Here is a 20148-nt window from a genome sequence, read left to right as displayed (position 1 = left end):
AAACAGAAGAGAAAGAGACAGGAGGAGGAGGAGGAATCTTCATCAGATGAAGAGGATAGTTTGCGTTTGGTTTGTATGGAAACGTTCTCCAGCACCCGATCAGGGGAGGTAAGGGAGAAGTGTTGTATGTGCAACTAGTGGGCACACAATCTCTGCTTAGTTGGTGAGCAGACCCTACATTTGCCATCACTGTAACTCAGATAGTGAAAGTGTGTATCCTAGTTGAGTAGGTTATTATTGTTAGACCTATTTGTTTTTTTCCTTATGTTGTTATATACAGTAGATTGGTCTTAATATGGATTTCCTTTTTGTTTATTCCTTGCTCATTTTGTGTTAAGATGCATACAGTTATGTAGGCCTATGTTTCAACTTGACAATGAAATAAAACTTTCAAATTTAGTTCTGCTTTCTTGCCTTCTTTTTAAGATTTTTCCCATTAAGATAACATTGTGACAAACAACCCCATAGTCTGTGACAACCGACCCCTTGATGGGGTCGGTTGTCACAATGTGTTAGAGTGTATTTGATGGTAAATTTCTTCTTTATTACAATAAGTTAGAAAAGGTGAGGGGTTCACATTTCGAGCCAACACCTTAAGCTTCAATTTAATGTAGGAATGACTATTGAAAGATGTTTAGGTGATGAGCAATTCTCACTAGAGTAAAAAGTGTGCCTACTTACCCCGGTCTCCCCTACTGTGTGCACACTGAAAAAAAATCCAGTGTTAATACACAGCCTAGGCTCTGTAAACGGCATGTTGCTAGCTGAGGTGCCCCGCTGCCTTGTTTACAAACCAGTTTACAGAGCCTAGGCTGTGCATTAATACCAGATATTTTTTCTGAGCTCAACCAGTACGGACAGCTAGCGGTCGGATCATGAGGAGATATTCACTGATTTTGACAAAAAGTGATTTTATCAACAAGCATTATCCAGAATCGCTGACTGCACTTTAAACATAGCAGATGATAGGAAGGTTAAGTCAGGTCCATGGAAACACCACTTGAACAGATCCAGACAAGCTAGTCTATGCAGAGTGACAAACAATCACTCTTACTGAGATTTTTAAATAAACAAAGAAACGAACAAAGCTCAAAGTTCAATTCTGTTAAAATGAACCGTTGTTGTACCAGTGGTGCGTTTGGGGCGTCGTATGGCGGCTGCCACTTGAGCGTGGCCTGCTCCTTCTCCACTCTCACACGGTGGAGGTTCCTAGGTGGCAGCCTCTCGTTGGGGATCATCTTCACCACAGAGTAGTCAGAGGGAGGGCCCATGAACGGAGAGACGGCCCGCACCTGAAGGCAACACACAAACAATGACAGTCGTGATGCATACTTAATCATGAGTCAAGATGCACATTTCCTTCCGTTACAAATGTGACCACTCAACAGGGCATTATAGGTTTAGGCATATACTTTTGACAACCGGCTGTCAAAAGTATATGCCTAAACCTATAATGCCCTGTTGAGTGGTCACATTTGTAACGGAAGGAAAAACACAGAAAACATACCTTCCACATCAAAACAAACATATTTGAGGATGTTAAATCTTACTAACGATAACATGATTAAAAGCTTTGATGAGCCGACGATGTTGTTAGCTACACCTTGCTCTGACAGTGTTGTCTGTTTAGTGCTTCAACATCTTTTGTTTTGGTATATACTCTAAACCTCTGATTGAAGACAAAGAAGAAATACATTACCATGCATGATGTGGTTCAAAACATTTGGTCAACACAGAGTCTGTTGTATTTTGAGATGACTCACCAGGATGAGATACTGCTCATCAGCGTCTACTGTGAAGGTCAGGCCCAGAGAGCTGGTGTAGACCTGGCGAGGGCTGCGGTACAAGTCCAGGAAGGAGGTGGCATAGAACACACCGTACACCTACACACAAATCAAATCAAACCAGTTTTATCTCTATAGCCCATTGTCACAAACTGACATTTGCCTCAGCAGGCTTCACATTCTCTTCACAGTATGACACCCTCTGCCTTTAGACCCTTAGCTCGCACCCTGTTCACTCTCTATGTTCACTTTGCTTCACTCATTGGTTGTCTGTTGCTCTGATACAACAGTGTGCACTCAGTTAAGGTATCCACATATTAAACACGTGATGAAGTTTGGAGATTGTAATGAATGTGAAAGCATAGTACAGTGCTGTGGAGACAATAAACAAATGAAAATAAACAATGAGTACACATGAGCCGGCATTCAGACCCAACGTCCGTCCCTTAGTGAAAGGCAGCTTCTGATTGGTTTTTGTAGTCGATGACGTGAATGTGGATCAACTAATGAGATGTGGCAGTTCTCACAAGGCTAGATTGACAACTATGTGAACCAATCAGGGGCTTCCTTCCACTACTTTGAAATATGTCTAAATCTGCTGTGTACCTGAGCAGGTGCGTTGACGGTCCAGCTGCACTCCACAGCGGTCTGGTTGAGGGCGCGGGCTTTGAAGAGGGGTCGGTCAGGCTGGGAGCCTTTGGTCTGGTGATGGGACAGTGCGGTGGGACTGTCTCCTATACTGGTGTGAGCCCACACAGCCACCTCGTACACTGTCGCCGCTGTAAGGTTTGTAGCTGTAAACGCACATTTGAACAGATTAATTAATGTGTTGGTTGAAACCTGTAGTTGACAGGGATAAGGAATCCCAGGGCAAACAACAGTACCTCTGAGGACCTTCTCTCTGACGGTGTAGTTCTTGTTCTCCTTGACATGCGTGTCAAACTGCCAGGACAGAATCACTATGTACTGTTTCACCTTAAAAGGAACACAGGAGAGCCATCATCAGGCATGGTTAAACACACACAGACATGTCAGAGTTAAAGCAGTGAGGAGGACTGTTAGCGCTCTTGTTAGCTAGCGAGTTAGCTCCTACCTCGTACTGGGAGTTGAAGCTGAATGACAGGCTCAGGGAGTGGTTGGTGATGCTGTCAACGATGACAGAGGGAGGAGGCAGAGCTGCAGACACACAAACGGCATGTCACAGTGGTTCATTACATTTACATTTTAGCTGCTAATGCTAACTTCCTCCACGTGCTTCACATTAAGCCTTTACATCTCATCAATTCATTTGAATCTGGAGAAGATGCTGAGTCGTATTACCAGCAGTTAAACATGTCTTAACAAGACAAAGAATCTGTGAGCGTCAACATGACTGTGTTGTTTTATTGATGGATTAATAATGTGAATATAGACAGACGGATAGAAGTTCATTTTCTTAAATGAAACATAACATTACTGTTGTATTTCATCTTCATACCCCTGTGTTTATAAAAGGCCCCTTCCTGCTATAAGGAACCTAAAGTTTTATTATTGATTGACTATGCTTTTTAAAGTACTTTAAATTACTGCACCATGATGCACTGTAGTAGTTGATTTAGTTTAACTTTATTGTTAAGAGTGTGTGAATGAGAGGCTAACAATCTAAAACTCTTTGGAAAAAAGTGCTATATAAATGCAGTCCATGTGACTTAACATTAGTAAATGGCTTTAATGGGTGGGTTTTCAAGAACGTGTGTGACAGTGTTGGGAGATAGATAACAGTTTACCTTTCTTAGGGGTGATGGATTTAATCTCACTCCAGTTGCCCACACCTCGACTGGTCACCGCCGACACCTGTAAACAGCATCACATTATCACGTCAACATTCAAACAAACTGTTCATCATATTTCACCACAGTGGAGTGGTAACAGAAATTATGTGTTGTGTGTGTGTGTGTGTGTGTGTGTGTGTGTGTGTGTCTTACCCTGAACCTGTACAGATTGTCTGGCTGCAGATCCTTCACCTCTGTGTAGTTGGTGGTGGCTCTCTGTGACGTCCACTCAAGATCTCCTCGTTCACTGTATTCAACCTGACATCATGAACACACGTGCACACGCACACACACAGACACAGACACAGACACAGACACACACACACACACACACACACACACACACACACACACACACACACACACACACACACACACACACACACACACACACACACACACACACACACACACACACACACACACACACACACATTAAGGAATATTAAGGCAATGCATACTTCTGAGTGTTTGCAATACATTGTCAAATGTAACATGCTGTGAGAGATTTTCAAAACAGTGACCGAGTTCCTTATTGGATAACTAGATAGTGATGTTTCTGTCTTTTATATGTCTGCCATGGACACAGAGTAAAAGCTCAGTTGAAAGTGACCTGTTTATGTTTGTCTCCAAAATGTGACAAAATAATGACCATGTGAATGAATGGATGTATGTGGATGAAGAGGACTCACAATGTAAGCTCTGATCAGGCCATGTCCTTTGTCTGGAGGGCTCCAGGACACTGCCACCTTCCCGTCCTCGCCGTTATCACAAGACAGCTGCAGGTTCCTGGGTGGGTCGGGCACTGCAAGACACACACACACACACACACACACACACACACACACACACACACACACACACACACACACACACACACACACACACACACACACACACACACACACACACACACACACACACACACACACACACACACACACACACACACACACACACACACACACACACACACACACACACACACACACACGTCCATCATTCAAAATTATTCATAATAATAATAATAATGAAATTACTTTAGCCTAGCTATTTTGTTTATTTTTTAAATATGAACCATGTACACCTTATAATGTAAAGTGATTTTTCTCTGGTTTATTTCAATATTTAAAACATTCAGAACATGATGGTTTTAGAAAGACATTTTGGAGAGGCGAATGGGAAAAAAGCTAAACAAAGGCTCAACGTCTGTAGTGTCCGACTGAGTGCTTAAACACCACAGGTGGTCACTCTTCTAAGCCAGCAGTTAAAGAATAAAAATAATTTGAATAGTGAAATCAGTTTCATGGTTTAGACCGGTTCAATCCATATGATGAGGATGGCAGCCATGTGAAATTAAATGAATAAAAAGGTTAGTGTTTGTAATTTGCCACAAAAGGACTTTATATCTTGATGATTCTGTACCTAAACAACGGCAAATGGAAAAGCAGCATGAGCATGACTTTAGCATCAAACATCCAAATGCCAAACAGTGAGCACCACACAACTACTACTTTGTTAGAGGTCATATCAGAAATCTGCAAACCAGTGTTAATTCTGAGCATCTGGTTTAAATGCTCCTCGACGCTACTCACATCCCTCTGGAGTCCTGACTGTGATGACCTCGTTGGTCTTGTGCAGTTTGCTGAGACACTGAGTGAGCACCTTGACCTGGTAGGTGGTGTCTGGCTTCAGCACACTCAGCTGGTAGCTGCTCTTGTTGCTGTGAGTGTCCATGATGGTCCACTGCTGGGTGCCCACCAGCCTGAAGACAGGAACAGAGAGAGAGAGAGAGAGAGAGAGAGAGCATCAGGGCTGCCTCACAATGTAGAATAATAGCAGATGTTCATTACAATTCATGGTAGTAATGAACATGAATAATATTAAGGACAAGGGAGAAAGAGAGGAGGAAGTTATTTTCTTCATTATGCACGGGAGAAAAGACACCATTTTGTGAATAAAGACGAAATGCAATGTTGAGAATAAACTCAACTGGCACTGGAAGATCAAATCTGTCAACATCTTTCCAACTTCACCAAATTGTATTTCCACTTTTTCCTCAAAGTGTACAATAATAAATACAAAAATACAGTCTAAATGACTTAGGCTATCAGTAAAACATAACTCCAGAAAACACTGTGTACATCTGGTGCTACGCTAACACAGATAACTAAAGACTGACCTGTAGTAGATGAGGAAATAGCAGGAGTCCAGAGGAAGGCTTTTGGGCCGAGACCAGGTCAGGGTGACTGAACCAGAGAAGTGTTGTGTCCACTGCAGGTTCTGCACTTTATAGGCCAGGGCGTCCTCTGGGAGAAAGAGAGAAAGAGGGTTCTTATGGATTACAATGTTTGGAGTGGCTGAAATGGCACAGCCTGAGATCAACACTACTAGCCAGCAGGTGGCAGCATTGCACTGCTTTCTAAATACTAAATGCTACTGAAGTGCATTGAAGTACTGATGTAGACTGACTGGCATTCACAGTGGACCTGACATACCCTGCGTTCCAATACTCATACTTCTCTGCAATTTAGTATGGTAAAGTATGGTACTGTATATCTCAATTGTTGTGGTCAGATTTAACATGTTTAGAAATACCTGGAGGCCTACTACATCTAGTCGAAATTATTAGTGTGGAAATAAGCATGCTATTTGGGGCGATGCACACCGGATGTGACATCACATCGACAGAGCCTCTGTATGAAAACAACCAGCGGTGCCACAGATATATAAGCAAGATCAAAGATTATGATGAAATAAATAATTAAAAGTGTGTCTGCCTACTGCATGCTTACTCAATTATTTTTGTGATCAGCTGTAGTATGTAGAATAAAAAAAGGAGGAGTATGCGATTTGGAACGCAGGGATAGAATGATTCTTCAGTTTCTTTTAGAGGCTGATACTGTCAAATGAAATAATTCCAACCACTTTGTATTTGATGTATTGACCCTTGTGTGATGGTGAGTGTGTGTGGTACGTACGGGTGCAGTTGTCCTCGTCACTGTGGTCAGAACAGTCCAGGAAGCCGTCACACCTCTCAGTGTCCAGCACACAGGCCTCTCCATCAGAACAGCGGGTTCCGTTCAGGCAGAACAGAGGCCCCCTTGTGGCTGCAGGGAGAAAAACAGGCGTTACATTAACATTACTGTTCCCGTTATAGGATGTCCTACTGTACCTCCAAATATCCCACGCCCCCACACCTCTGACCACTTCTTCAAGCCTGCAACTGCAGATTTTTACAACTTTTCAACATTGTAGTACAATGCTTTTTAGCGATCAAAACCAGAACAGATGTCAGTGGAAGCTTAGTGGACTGTAGGATGTATAGCAAAAGCATTTTACCGAAACAGGACATTTTCCTCTTGGTTTTCATTCTGTTTTCTTTGTGTGTGTGTGTGTGTGTGTGTGTGTGTGGTGTGTGGTGTGTGGTGTGTGTGTGTGTGTGTGTGTGTGTGTGTGTGTGTGTGTGTGTGTGTGTGTGTGTGTGTGTCTGTGTGTGTGTGTGTGTGTGTGTAGACTCACGGCATTGGTCTTCATCAGAGCCGTCCTGGCAGTGTACCAGTCCGTCACAGCGCTGCCAGTCTGGTATACAGAGGGGGGGTCTGCGACAGGAGAACTGAGCCTTACTGCAGCGTCCAGGGGAGGGAGGGGGAGGAGGGGGGGTGGGCACTGGAGCCACAGTCACTGTGCCATTAGCTGCAGGAAGAGAAACACGCAGTATGCTATGTAACTCTGGAGAGTTGTACTTGTATAACTTTTGGTTGGTGAATCTTATTTTCTGGTAAAGGTGAGACACTGCAGGTAATAACATTAAAAGTTTTTTTCAAGCATTTGTCAATTTTGCATAATTTGCCTAATACTAAAAAAGTATAAATAAAAAGGTCCAACGTGAACATTTAGGTGTTTATTTGACCAAACCTTGTCTGTTTGCGTTTGTATATGTCTCCTAAGCAACCATCTTTTCAAGGTCATTATAAACATGAACACGACCTGCACACATTCACATAAGATAATATGAACCACTGCTTCCTTCAGCCAATCAGCAGAGAGAGGCTGTTTACCTGTGGGACATCCCAGCTCGTCACTGCCGTCAGGACAGTCAGCGTAGCCGTCACACACCCAGGTGTTGATGATGCAGGCTCCAGAGCCACAGTGGAAGCGGTTTGGGGCACAGGTAGAGGGCCCGGGGGAAACAGTGTGGGGGGTTCCACCACCTGTGAGGGAGGAGGGATTCAAATATTCAACCACTGAGGATGGATGGTTTGATATACTATATACACTATATTACAGAAAGAAAGAAAGAAAGAAAGAAAGAAAGAAAGAAAGAAAGAAAGAAAGAAAGAAAGAAAGAAAGAAAGAAAGAAAGAAAGAAAGAAAGAAAGAAAGAAAGAAAGAAAGAAAGAAAGAAAGAAAGAAAGAAAGAAAGAAAGAAAGAAAGAAAGAAAGAAAGAAAGAAAGAAAGAAAGAGCTAAGTTATCAGATCACTTGTATTAGTTTGATTTGTGAATTAGGTATAATTTTGTACTAATAATTTATCTCATCATAAAGTGCTTCTTTATCAAACTAACCCAGCTAACTTTCCACAGAGACAGCTAAAAACAAATTTGCATGTAAACAAATGCATTTTCACACTATATTTAGTTAATCAATGCTAATGGCCTGGATATACTTAAAAGGTTCTGAGATGCAATTTTGCATAGCCAGAAGAAACCAGTCTGATCTTATGAGCTTCACATTTGTCAGTTCATCAGTCTGAACTTTCTCCAATCTCTGTGGGGAGGAGCCCAGTCGAAAATTGACCGGGCCAATCATGGTCCACATTCTGACACAACATTTGAGTGAAAGACAGCACCTGATTGGTTCATGTAGTCGTCAATCTAGCCTCTATTCAGACCTGATTGATTCCACTTATGGTAATCTATCAAGTGTTGTGTTGCATTGAAGTGTAGCAGCCTTATCAGGGATTGTCTCTGTGTACCTACCTGTACACTGCAGCTCATCAGACCAGTCCCCACAGTCGTTCTCTCCGTCACACTTCCACCATGTTGGGATACAGCGAGCGTTTCTACACTCAAACTGGAAATACCTGGAGCAGCCCGGGACCTCGGTGGGAGCACCTGCAACCGCACACAGCCACACTTTATAACAAAGCTGGATCATCTGCCCTCAAACAATAATACGTGGTGGATTAAAAACACAATGTCCTATTCTTTTGAATACTTTTATATGATTAAAATGATTTATTTTTGTAAATAAAAATTGTTAACATCGCCTTGTTTTTTTGTTTTGTTTTTTTGTGTATCTGTGTCATAGTTGTTGTTGATTCATCGAAATGTACTATGCTGTTATAATGTTTGTTAATGTCTTCCACATGGTTGTATGTCTATATAAAGTAAACCCTTCCCTCCTCACCACAGTTGGCCTCATCAGAGTAATCCCCACAGTCATCCATGCCGTCACACTTCCACTCCAGGCTCACACACACTCCGTTGGAACACTGGAAGGTGTAGGCGTCGCACACTTTGCCAAACTCAGACGGCGCGGCTGGCAGAAAACACACAACAAAAACCCGGTCAGAATAACACAAGGGACAATGTTTGATGGGAATGTATGAATGGATAGTTGATGAGCTTTGAGTTTATTCAAAGTTTGAAATTTTGTGGAAAATACACAGCACAAAAAAAAATGTTGTCCTCCACTCCAGAGAATGTCCACTACAGTGCAAATCAGCGCGGCACTCATTCAAAGCTTTACAAATTGTGGGAAGGCTATGTACCAACAGGCTCAAGGCCCTATACCCAAAAAATAAATGAATTTATTAATCCTAAGAAATACAAATTTTAGAATTAGAAATGACTGCTCGCTATAGTTTTCTAACAATGATAAAATGTTCAAAAGCAGTGATTAAAGGATAAGACACAAATGTAACCACGGAAGAATTCTCAAATACAACTTCTATAAAGTAAAGTCGTGTGTGTGTGTGTGTGTGTGTGTGTGTGTGTGTGTGTGTGTGTGTGTGTGTGTGTGTGTGTGTGTGTGTGTGTGTGTGTGTGTGTGTGTGTGTGTGTGTCCTCACCACATCCGGCGTACTCTGTGTCCTCATCTGACCCGTCCTCACAGTGTTTGATCCCGTCACAGACCAGGGACTGGAACAAACACTGGGCGCGGTTCTTACATACAAACTCCATGTAGCGAGTACACAGGGGGTCTGTGGGACAACAAGCAAAAACAGTTACTTTTTCATACATTATTATTCTACTTTTACTACAAGCTTTGCAGTGTATTTTAGTGTCAATTATACATACGATTCCATTGTATGTTTTAACAGAAGACATATGCCATATGTAAAAACCTTTGTTGGCCTGTTAACATGCTCGTTGACTACCTAACCCCATGTTTATTACTAGGAGTCTGATAACTGCCATGCATTCTGGCTTATCCCACGCACCACAGTTGTGCTCGTCTGCCCCGTCTGAACACTCCTGGATGCCGTTGCAGTGTGCGGTGGCTGGGAGGCAGGTGTGGTTGGAGCACATAAAGCCATTACAGCGAGTTCCCTCTGGAAATACACACACAGAACAGTATTTCAGTATTTAGATTTGATCTTCAGTGTCTTAAACAGGGACCATTGGACCTGAAGATTTCACTGAAGCACATGAGAGGTGAAACTAACTAACTTTAGAACAAATGTAGAAATGATTGTAGTACAAAACACCTAAATTGCTTTGTAACCTTTAAGGTATTGTAAGTAAAAATGAATTAATATCAAATAAAGTAACATATTAAACCAGCCCTTAAATGACTAATAGATGCAGATACATACAGAGTAGGAAAGCAGTTATCTGTGAAAACATGTGAGTAAAGCAGTTTTTTTTTTTTTTTTTTTTTTTTTTTTTTTAAATGGTAATATTTGCTTTTCATAATCATAATGTAGTATTTTTGGTGTGACCATTGGGTTCAATGACATTGTGTAACTGTTTTATACTTAATTCCTACAACTATTCACTATCCTAAAGGTCCTACATTTTTGGGTAAATATCTTCTTTGGTCAGACACACCTATTCTTTTCCTTCTTTTTAGCAAACGGCTATGCATTTAGTGTGTACAATAATGATAATAAATCAGTGTGTGTGTGTGTGTGTGTGTGTGTGTGTGTGTGTGTGTGTGTGTGTGTGTGTGTGTGTGTGCGCGTCTCTCTCTCTCTACTCACCACAGTGTCGGGGGTCTTCGTCTGAGTCATCCTGACAGTCATCATCTCCGTCACACATCCAGCGCTGTGGAATGCAGTGACCTGTGTGACACTGGAAGCTATTGGCCTCACATGTATGGTGGCCCACTAGAGACAATAAGGAAAGAGATATTTAAAACTTGGAGAAGTAGGTCACAGAATGTTATTTCTACACATACATAAATGCTTACCTAAAATATAAATATCTGTTCAATTGTTACGCTAAATGTAGTGTCGACCGGTGAATGGCTGAGTGATACACCACACTACACCAGCGCAAGTTGGCGTTACAAATAGAACAATGGCCGAACTATGTTTTTTTTTGTTATGTTTTTTATCAAAAATAAAACAGCTGTCTGGTGGCAAACAAAAACAGTGAGAAATCCTACATTTGGCATAGAATTGAATGAATACATTTGTTTTAGGTAAGCATTTACATATGTGGCGGAAAACCGTTTTTCTGCTGGTCCCCTCTGAAACAGTACAACGACGTCTCGCCCCAAACTCCCTAAAGTGAGTGATCTCCATAATGTAACACACTAACTATGCATAAGTACGTCATACAACACACTGAACCCCTCCTTTAATATCGGTACAGACAGAATGCTATTGTTTTGTGTGACTATTCTGTGATGTTGTTCCCACTCTAACTGATGTTGTAGCTGTTATTCCACAGTATTGGTGGATGAGTGAGTGAGTGTTCACCTGTGCAGTTGGCCTCGTCCGACCAGTCTCTGCAGTCGTTGTCTCCGTCACAGCGCCACGCCTCGCGGATACAGACGCCTCGGGCACACGTAAACTCTCCTGGGCCACACTGGTGAGACTCTGGAAACAAATGCATCAATATTACAGTTAGCACAACCTTACATTTCAACCCTTGGCCCTGGTACAGCAAAACCAAAAAAATAGATTTAGTTACATGAATGGGAATTTCCTATAACCTAACCCTATACTTTAGCACTATGTCTTTATTACCTTTTGCCTTAAATAACTTCGGCCTCTTCCATTGAGCGACCAGTTTTTATTTATTTGTGTATTTACTCATGTTTATTCCTTGCTTGTTATTGCCCTATTTTCATCCCCCTGTACTTTTGTAAAGCATCGTTGGGTTTCTTGAAAGCAGAATATAAAGCTAAGATATTATGATTATTTATTATTAAGGTTACAGAGTTCTGCTTAAGAAGCCAATACATGTCACATACAAAACATGTGTGTGTGGCATACACTATTGTATAAAAAAAAATATACGCTGGCAATGAAATGTCATCCAACCAGGTATGCAGCTTGCCTGAGATCCAAGGAGCATTTTACGACAGGAAGTGAACTTGTAATGTGGAAGTCAAGAAGGATTTCGAAAGAATGAAACCTTTTGTTTAGCTGGCATGGAAATAATTTTTATTTTTATTTTTTTTATTTTTTTCAAATCCTGAAAAGATTACGCCAATTCTTTTGATTTTTGAGTCACTGACACAAAACCCTGCAGCAGCTCTGTGAGAGAACAGCAAAGGCATTCACAAATGCTGTCGGATGTACAGATCATAACACATGAATCTAGCTCTTTTCTTTATGCTCAAATACAGCTTTGGAAATGTGTAGCGAACGGGTCACTCTTTCTAGAAACTACACATTATCCCTTTTCATATTATTCCTCTTAATTGGCTTATGAGGGGCCCCATCTCACCACAGTGCTCCTCATCACTGTTGTCTCCACAGTCGTCCTCATGGTCACATTTAAAGGCCAGGGGGATGCAGGAGCCTGAGGCCACACAGCGGAACTGGTTGGACGGGTCACAGGTGGTAGTGGCTGAGAGGAAACGTGACATACAGACAAGACAGACTGTAAGAGCTGGAAATATAACAACCAATAATAAAAACCCATAATGTATTAACTGGTGGAATAACTTTCCAACGCATAACAACTCGTTACATTTTAAATGTATATACTCTCAATACAGTATATTATTTTTATTCCCTGTGCAATCTTTGTTGCATTTGAATTTACGTGATATTTTACAATGTGCACTAACATTTCAGTTTAATCCGATTACTTTCTATCGTTGTTGTTGTTAACTGTTTTCATCTTACCTGCAATGTCAAATTGATGTGAGTGACTGTGATATTTTGTTATTTTTGTAGTTTGTTCAGTTCACAAATACATGCACACACACCTGCACTGAGCCTTGAATTACAGTACTAACTATTAAAAGAGTGATCTCAATGCAAACTACAGACTACATTCAAGCAATTAGCCCTTTAATCCATTAATGATTCACTCACTCTCTAATGTAATAACATTTTAGAACTATTAGGAGAAAAATATTTGGCTCGTATGATAATGTGATAACTGACGCAAGAAGTAATAAGTGGTTACATTATGCACATTTAGTTATCAGCATTTTGTGACATTATCTTAATGACATTACAGATAATGTGTGGAGTTATGTAGGGTGAGAACAGCTTTTGCATTGATTTCACATGGTGAGAAAAGACTTACGACACTCGTGTTCATCGCTCATGTCTCCACAGTCGTTGTCGCTGTCACACTTCCAGATGCTGCTGATGCAGCGGCCGTTGGAGCAGCGGTACTGGTTGGGCAGACAGCTGTGCTCTGATTGGAGGAAAGAAAGGAACCAATGATAGAACTGATTCATCAAATGATTGGTTGTCCTTTCCAACAGAAATACAATCATGTATCTTACAGCACAGCATTCCAGGGTGTTTCCTGCATAAGGGAAATGTTTGGCTCCCCCCAAAGATTTTTTTTTTCCCAACGCCAAAGAAAAATCACAATCACAATTACATTTAAAAAAAATGTGATTAAATAGCAATTCAAATCTCTCCAAATTAGTTAATTATAAAGAATTGGGTTATTTCACAGGTAACTTATTAGGGTTAACATTGTGCTTCATACTGTATCTTTGGTTACTTCATAGCATCACGCCCGAAGATTTCCTGTGACAGTTTAACACATAATAGACTTTATTTTTTATTATTACATTTTGAGAAATTAACCCCAAAACATAGGCAAATAACAAGAAAACAACGATTTCTTGTCTTTACTGTTGCACATAGTTTTGACCCCCCCCCCCCCCCCCAAAAAAAATGCTGTGACCAAAGTGCGTATCCCCCATCATGCAGTGCTTGCTGGGGCCTTACCAGTCTTGACACAGGTTGTGTTGTGGAGCTTGTAGCCGCTGGGACACTGACACTGCAGCTCTCCGTTGGGCATGGCGACGGTCGGAGCTCCGTCCGGGCAGACGCAGGTGTGTCTGTGTCCGGGCTGAGGCAGACACAGCAGGCTGCACAGCTGGTCAGCACACGCATTATGGCCTGGAGAGGAGATTGAGCAGAATTACAGCGCTGCATAAATCACTTTTTAACTCTGTGTGTAGACCTTCTTACTGTTATTAATGTTTTTTTCTGTTTTTAATTTTATTTAATTTTTTTTACTTTTATTTACTTTTTTATCAAGTGTGTATAATTTTTCCTCATATATTTTTATTTATTTATTTTTTTTTTTTAAATGGTACTACATACCTGTGTTTGTGATCATTCTATTTTTAAATGCTTGCTTGTAATTTTTATATTGCTAAGCACTTTGAGCTGTGTTTATTTTATGAAAACTGCTAAACAAATCAAATAAATTTTTATAATTTTTATTATTATTATTATCTATCCTGAGTGTACTCTTATCTGTAATCCACTATTTTCCTTAATTAAGACAGTCACTTGTTGGTTTCTAACTTTGATTTCAATTTGAAAACTTAAGTCTTACACAAACCAAGTTATTTACATGATATCTCAAAGATTATTTTCTCACCATTTCAGCTTCACTTTTAAACGTTCCTGCACATTTCTCCACTCTCCGTTGCTCACCTCTGTTTTTGCCCTTATAGAAGATCTTGAGGTCCATGACTCCAGTCAGTCTGCCCACAATCAGCTCGTTGCTCTGGGAACCGGCTTTTGAAGCTTTGAAGATTCCCATCCTGGACCAGTCGTCCCAGTACAGGTCATTCTGTAAAAAGCATCCCACAGCAATGCGTTAAATCTGATTCTTAGTGAGGACGTGAACATGAAATAACAACCTTTTCTCTGATACCAGACCAGGTTTCACACAACGATTCGATTCAAAAATCGATTCTTGATTCAAAAAAATTCCCGATTCAAAATCGTATTCTCGATTAAGTCCAAAAGAGGATTTCAGGATGTACTCCAGTCCACTGTGTGCTGAGAGGCGTTGTGGGAAATTATGGCAAGAACACAAATTAAAGTCCATGTCTTATCTACGTATCTTCATTGTATGTCTATTTTAATGTGAAGCTTGTAATGAAAATGCAAGTGGTTTTAAGGCAATTCAACATTACCTACGGCAGCAAAATACATATACATGAAAATAAAAAATACACAATTTTTTTTAATATAAATGAACAAATTATTTAGATCACAATTTTTTACATGAATGGATTGTTTTCAACACCTCTTGTACATGTATGGTTGTGCTCTTGTCTGACCTTAAACACAGCGATGGCGTAGGGATGGGGCAGCCCCTCCATGAGCACGCTCCTCTGTCCCCCGCTGAAGTCGGCCCTCTCTATGCGGTCGCTGTAGGCCTCGGTCCAGTACAGCCAGTGGTCATCTGCAGTGATGCCGTTGGGCCAGCGCACGCCCTCAGACACGATGCACGACACGTTGGTCCCGTCCATGTAGCTACGGTACACGCCCGCTGCTCTGTCCCCCCAGTCAGTCCAGAACATCAGACTGTGGAGGATTGGAATCAGTGTCAATTGAAAAGGCTTTATTAATAAGAAAATATTGGTGTGTTTCTCACTGGACATTATGGAAAAAACTCATATGATGAGCTAAGAATTAACACAAGCAATTTAACCTGTTTGTCTATTCCAAGAAAATAATCTATTTGCCGAAGGTTGCACTTTGTGACACCGGTCTAAAGGGTGGCACGAATGCTTCTTGATTATACATGACATCGTAATATGACACACACATTGAGTTTTGACTTTGGGATTTATTGAATTGTATCCAATTGTTTTTTTAATATTTGATCTGGTAGAAATTCCACCTCTGCACCCCGCAAACGTTTAAATTGACATCAGGACGCCTTATATGCTTGTGCTTGTACATGAGCATCAGTACCGTGCCGAAGCACACCTCTTCCAACCTTGCCAAGGAAGGGTTCCGTGCTTGAGAACGGCATGGAGCACGAACACAGGTAAATAAACTAGACTTTAGCCGTCAATCGTGCTAGGGCATGGTACGGATGTCCAGTGTGAGAGCCCACTATAAAAAAACACACCTCAAACAACTGGCAATAGGAATTAGGTAATTTATGGAATATACTGCCATGGAAATTCATCAAACATTTCATGAAAAGTTGTAAAATATCAGAGAAATAAACCTTGTCTAGTCCAAGATGCCTCCTTTCAAAAAATATGGCCTTAATCAACCCACAAAGGCAAGACTGGAAAGGAGGGGAAGTGAGTGTGGTGGAGCTGACCATACATTTATTTTACAGAAGAAACGGAGAACCATGTGATGGAGGGAAAAACCAAAACCAGTGTAGCGATTCTTTATTATAATATAAGCGAAACTAAATGAGCAGAAGTGAAAGCAACTCTTTGTTTTGATGAATGCGAGAATGTGAGTTTCAGTTCATGAGTTCTTGATGTGGGGGACATTTGAGCTGGTCACCCCTTCCTCAAAGGGCTGTTTGAGGGTGAGTGTGTGAGACAGAGAATGTGTTTGTGTGTTCACGCATGCATGTGTAATGTGTGTGTGTCTGTGTGTTGTGGGTGTGAGTGCGTGTGTCTGTGTGTGTGTGTGTGTGTGTGTGTGTGTGTGTGTGTGTGTGTGTGTGTGTGTGCGTGCGTGTGTGTGACGTGTGAGTGTGTGTGTGTGTGTGTGTGTGTGTGTGTGTGTGTGTGTCACCTCTCTCCAGGCAGCAGAACCAGAGCTCTGGGATGTTCCAGGACAGAAGAGTTGAGCAGAGTGTGACGCAGGTCTCCGTCTGGGTTAGACACCTTCAAACACAACAACAGTCAAAAAATTTCAGATTTTCATTGATTTCATTCATAAACTCCTGATCACCTTTGGAATGGCAGAACAAAAATAAAAGGTATTAAATCATATAAGTTATAGTTCTGTGTTTTTTTGACAGTTTTTAAGGGTAAAATATCTACGTACGATACCACATTAGCTCAACTCGCAAAAAGCTAAATCCGCTTGATTTGATGCTAAACATTGAGTATATAAGTGTAGACTGTTTATCCGTGGACTAAAACAACCAAATAATATTGAATTCAACATCAAATAACCGGAATAAATTGGACGAAAATTGATAGGGATTAGGGACGCATTAAAAGGCTTGTGTTCACCTCAATCTTCTGCGCTCCAGCATCCACCCAGTACAGCAGTCTACTGATGGGATCAAAGGTCAGGGCCTCCACGTTCTGCAGGTCCTTCCTCACCACCACCTCCTGCCCTGTGCTGCCGTTCAGACACAGACGCTACAGGATACAGACACAGGGAAATCTCACAGTGAAAAAACAAAGCCGATTATAGTGGTGCTGGTGCATAATGCGTTAAGCAGTTCTAGCTCGTCCTATAATGTTCTATAATCGGCATCGCATCCACACAGGTCGGCTATGAACAGATCAGAGGTTTATACAGTGAAATTATTTGGAAAAAGCAGCCCTTATTAAATAATCCCGAGCTACATCCCAACTGTTTCATTTTCAAAATCAAATAAAAGCACACAACCCACTGTACATTTCCCCAATAATGTCAATTTAATATGATGTAAAGGCAAAGGAAGAGACAGAAAGAGAAGGAGATATAAAGAGAGAGAAATTACGTCAAGATAGCACGCGGAAATTGCACCACTATAACTGCCTGTGGCAATGAGGCTCATGTGCATAGGAAGTGGGCAATTTTGCACTGAATATTTCAATATTCCGTCATTTACATAAATGCAAATAGGACGGGCTGCCTTCGGGGTACTGTGCGCTTGGCAGGGCAAGTTTGAGTGCAGTTGGCTTGCATTTTCTTTCCTTTTTCTCTCATTTGCACAGGATTAGCGGCAGAAAAATCAATGCAATCCTGCTGTGGATCGGGACCTAAGCAAAGTCTTTGACCCGCTGGTCCGAGGCAACGGATATCTATTGTTGTCCTTAATTAAGACAGTGTCACCCCTGGCTAACCTGTATGGTGTCCAGTGAGATGTCGGCCCAGTACAGACAGTTCTTGTCGTAGTCAAAGTCTAAAGCCACGGCGGCCCTGAGTCCGGCCAGAGGCAGGGCCTGGTCTGTGCCTGTGGCCAGGTCATAGCGGTGGATGGAGTTCCTCACAGCGTACAGGATGAACTCGTTACTCTCTGCAAACAACACAGCGCACACTCACATTACACATCTGGCATTCACAATTATGACCACAGGATAAAATGGAATGCAGTCTGAAAGCAGGAATAACCAATCAGAGACAAGGATTTATCCTTCGTTGTCCATTCCTCCAAAAAAACCTTACACTTAACTCAGTGATGTTGTGAGTATCTTATGTAGCAATTAAGATGTGACATTTTGAGCTATCTAAAGTATTTATAAAATATGACAGCAGCAAATGATCTAAAGCTACCATAATCTGAATTACAGATATTATTTCAGCTAACCTAAAACTCAACCATGACCAATGTTATTTTGTCATTGTATAGCATGTCACTCATGTCTGTCTCTGTACTGTAGCCATGTAGGATTTACAGTATTCTTAAACATACAAGAACAAGCATTTTGAAGAAAAGTAATAAAATATAAAAAGTAATAAATAGCCATCGTATCAAAAAGAGCTTGTGAATTGACTACGCAGAGTTAAATTGTTTTAAAAATACAGTGTTGTTTTTATTTCCTGAATAAATGACTATTTTTGATATAGAAGGTTTCTGCCCGAAGGCGCAATATATTTAATAGAGTGCATGTTTACCTCCGACAGGACATGGCAGCATCTCTCCATCCAGTCTGGACTGCACATCTCCTCCACTACAGCTGTCCCCTGGTACCTTCCTGTAGCTGCAGCAGAAACACACACACACACAATTTTCCTTAGTTGGACACTTGGGGGTGCTGTCGCCTAGCACATCTCATAACAGCAAAGCAGTGCTAGATCAGAGACAACAAAGCCTGGTTGTATTCTGAGGAAATTCTAAGGAAATGAAAATGAAAACCTAATTATTACATTATAGGCACCATATAAGGCAGTCTGAGCTTGTTCAAACAGAGCATGGGAAGCAAGGGAACGCATCCTTGGAATCTGTCAAACAAGGTCAATTATGACTCGTTATCAAATTTCTCGTTTCGATACTAAATGATTGTAAAAATGATGATGGTATTTATATATACGATGGATTTGTCACACTAGCAGCAGCCCTAATTAGTTTAAGATACCATAAACTAGAACATATTTGTATTTGACAAGATATATTAAATATATCTTGCCATCAGACCCAAATAAAATGAGCCCCCATGTGCATGCTATTATAAGTGATATTTGTTCTGTTCTGTAATGACTCAAAATTATGAAACAATTAAGCAATGTTATTACTCCAATGTTATGTATTTGTCACCGCTGACATCATTGCGCTCCAATTTGCATTGTCATTCAAATAAAATAAAATGTTAGACAGTACAAACTACTCTACAGTCTTATGTGAAAAACAAATAATTAACAGAACTGCAAAAAAATAGTGGTTCAAACAAAACTTTAAAAAAAGGCCTACCACATGAAAACGCATGTAAATGTGAATGTGCACTAGTGCTGCCGATGCCAACATTATGTTAATGAGGCACACAAAGGAATGCCAGGCTGCACATCCATGCAGCAGCCGCAGCAGCAGCAGCAGCTTACCCTTTGCTGCGGCGGTATGTGGTACCAATAGGACAGGGTACCGGAGGAGCGTAGAGGTCACCAGAGAACTCAGGGTCAGGCACACACACCTGCAGGGACAAGTCTTCACTCAACTTGAAGCCATAGTCACTGTAAAGAGGAAAGGGGAAGGAAGGGGTTTGGGGACAGAGAAAAATACAGCCAGTTAGCTCCTGCCCTGCGATTAATGGCAGCACCTGATGTGCATTTTTAAACAGGCAACATTGTGATGGGAGCTCCAGGAGCAATAAAAAAATGTGCAGCGCTCGCTTAAACTTCTGCATTGGTTTGCTACTGTTGAAAACTTAAATATAAGCCAGATATCAGCCAAGTGCCATCTACCTCTGATATGACAGAGGTTCCATTCACACCAAAGCTAATGGAAACTGTTTTTTTATCT

At 41.1% G+C, this 20148-nt stretch overlaps 1 protein-coding gene across 1 annotated transcript in view; it reads right to left on the bottom strand.

Annotated features, from left to right (window-relative positions):
• sorl1 (sortilin-related receptor, L(DLR class) A repeats containing) overlaps positions 1–20148 on the bottom strand; it is a gene marked incomplete at its 5' end in the record, with an annotated part of 87893 nt that overhangs the window by 14472 nt on the left and 53273 nt on the right. Inside the window, 29 exons of the mRNA XM_080053973.1 lie at positions 1128–1292; positions 1764–1883; positions 2391–2578; positions 2669–2759; positions 2878–2960; positions 3551–3617; positions 3749–3853; positions 4288–4400; positions 5191–5360; positions 5778–5904; positions 6577–6705; positions 7118–7291; positions 7657–7809; positions 8578–8712; positions 9008–9139; positions 9672–9803; positions 10044–10154; positions 10806–10931; positions 11529–11648; positions 12505–12627; positions 13318–13431; positions 13980–14153; positions 14700–14838; positions 15335–15581; positions 16767–16858; positions 17213–17344; positions 18038–18210; positions 18810–18895; positions 19731–19859. Of these exons, the coding sequence (XP_079910099.1) occupies positions 1128–1292; positions 1764–1883; positions 2391–2578; positions 2669–2759; positions 2878–2960; positions 3551–3617; positions 3749–3853; positions 4288–4400; positions 5191–5360; positions 5778–5904; positions 6577–6705; positions 7118–7291; positions 7657–7809; positions 8578–8712; positions 9008–9139; positions 9672–9803; positions 10044–10154; positions 10806–10931; positions 11529–11648; positions 12505–12627; positions 13318–13431; positions 13980–14153; positions 14700–14838; positions 15335–15581; positions 16767–16858; positions 17213–17344; positions 18038–18210; positions 18810–18895; positions 19731–19859 (3850 nt within the window). The remainder of the gene's footprint in view (positions 1–1127; positions 1293–1763; positions 1884–2390; positions 2579–2668; positions 2760–2877; positions 2961–3550; positions 3618–3748; positions 3854–4287; positions 4401–5190; positions 5361–5777; positions 5905–6576; positions 6706–7117; positions 7292–7656; positions 7810–8577; positions 8713–9007; positions 9140–9671; positions 9804–10043; positions 10155–10805; positions 10932–11528; positions 11649–12504; positions 12628–13317; positions 13432–13979; positions 14154–14699; positions 14839–15334; positions 15582–16766; positions 16859–17212; positions 17345–18037; positions 18211–18809; positions 18896–19730; positions 19860–20148) is intronic.

The sequence above is a fragment of the Ammodytes marinus genome (genome assembly GCF_949987685.1).
Source record: "Ammodytes marinus genome assembly, chromosome: 3".
In the NCBI taxonomy this organism is placed as follows: Eukaryota; Metazoa; Chordata; class Actinopteri; order Uranoscopiformes; family Ammodytidae; genus Ammodytes; species Ammodytes marinus.
The sequence above is the reverse complement of the archived record's forward strand: the minus strand, read 5'-3'. Positions and strand labels throughout refer to the sequence as shown.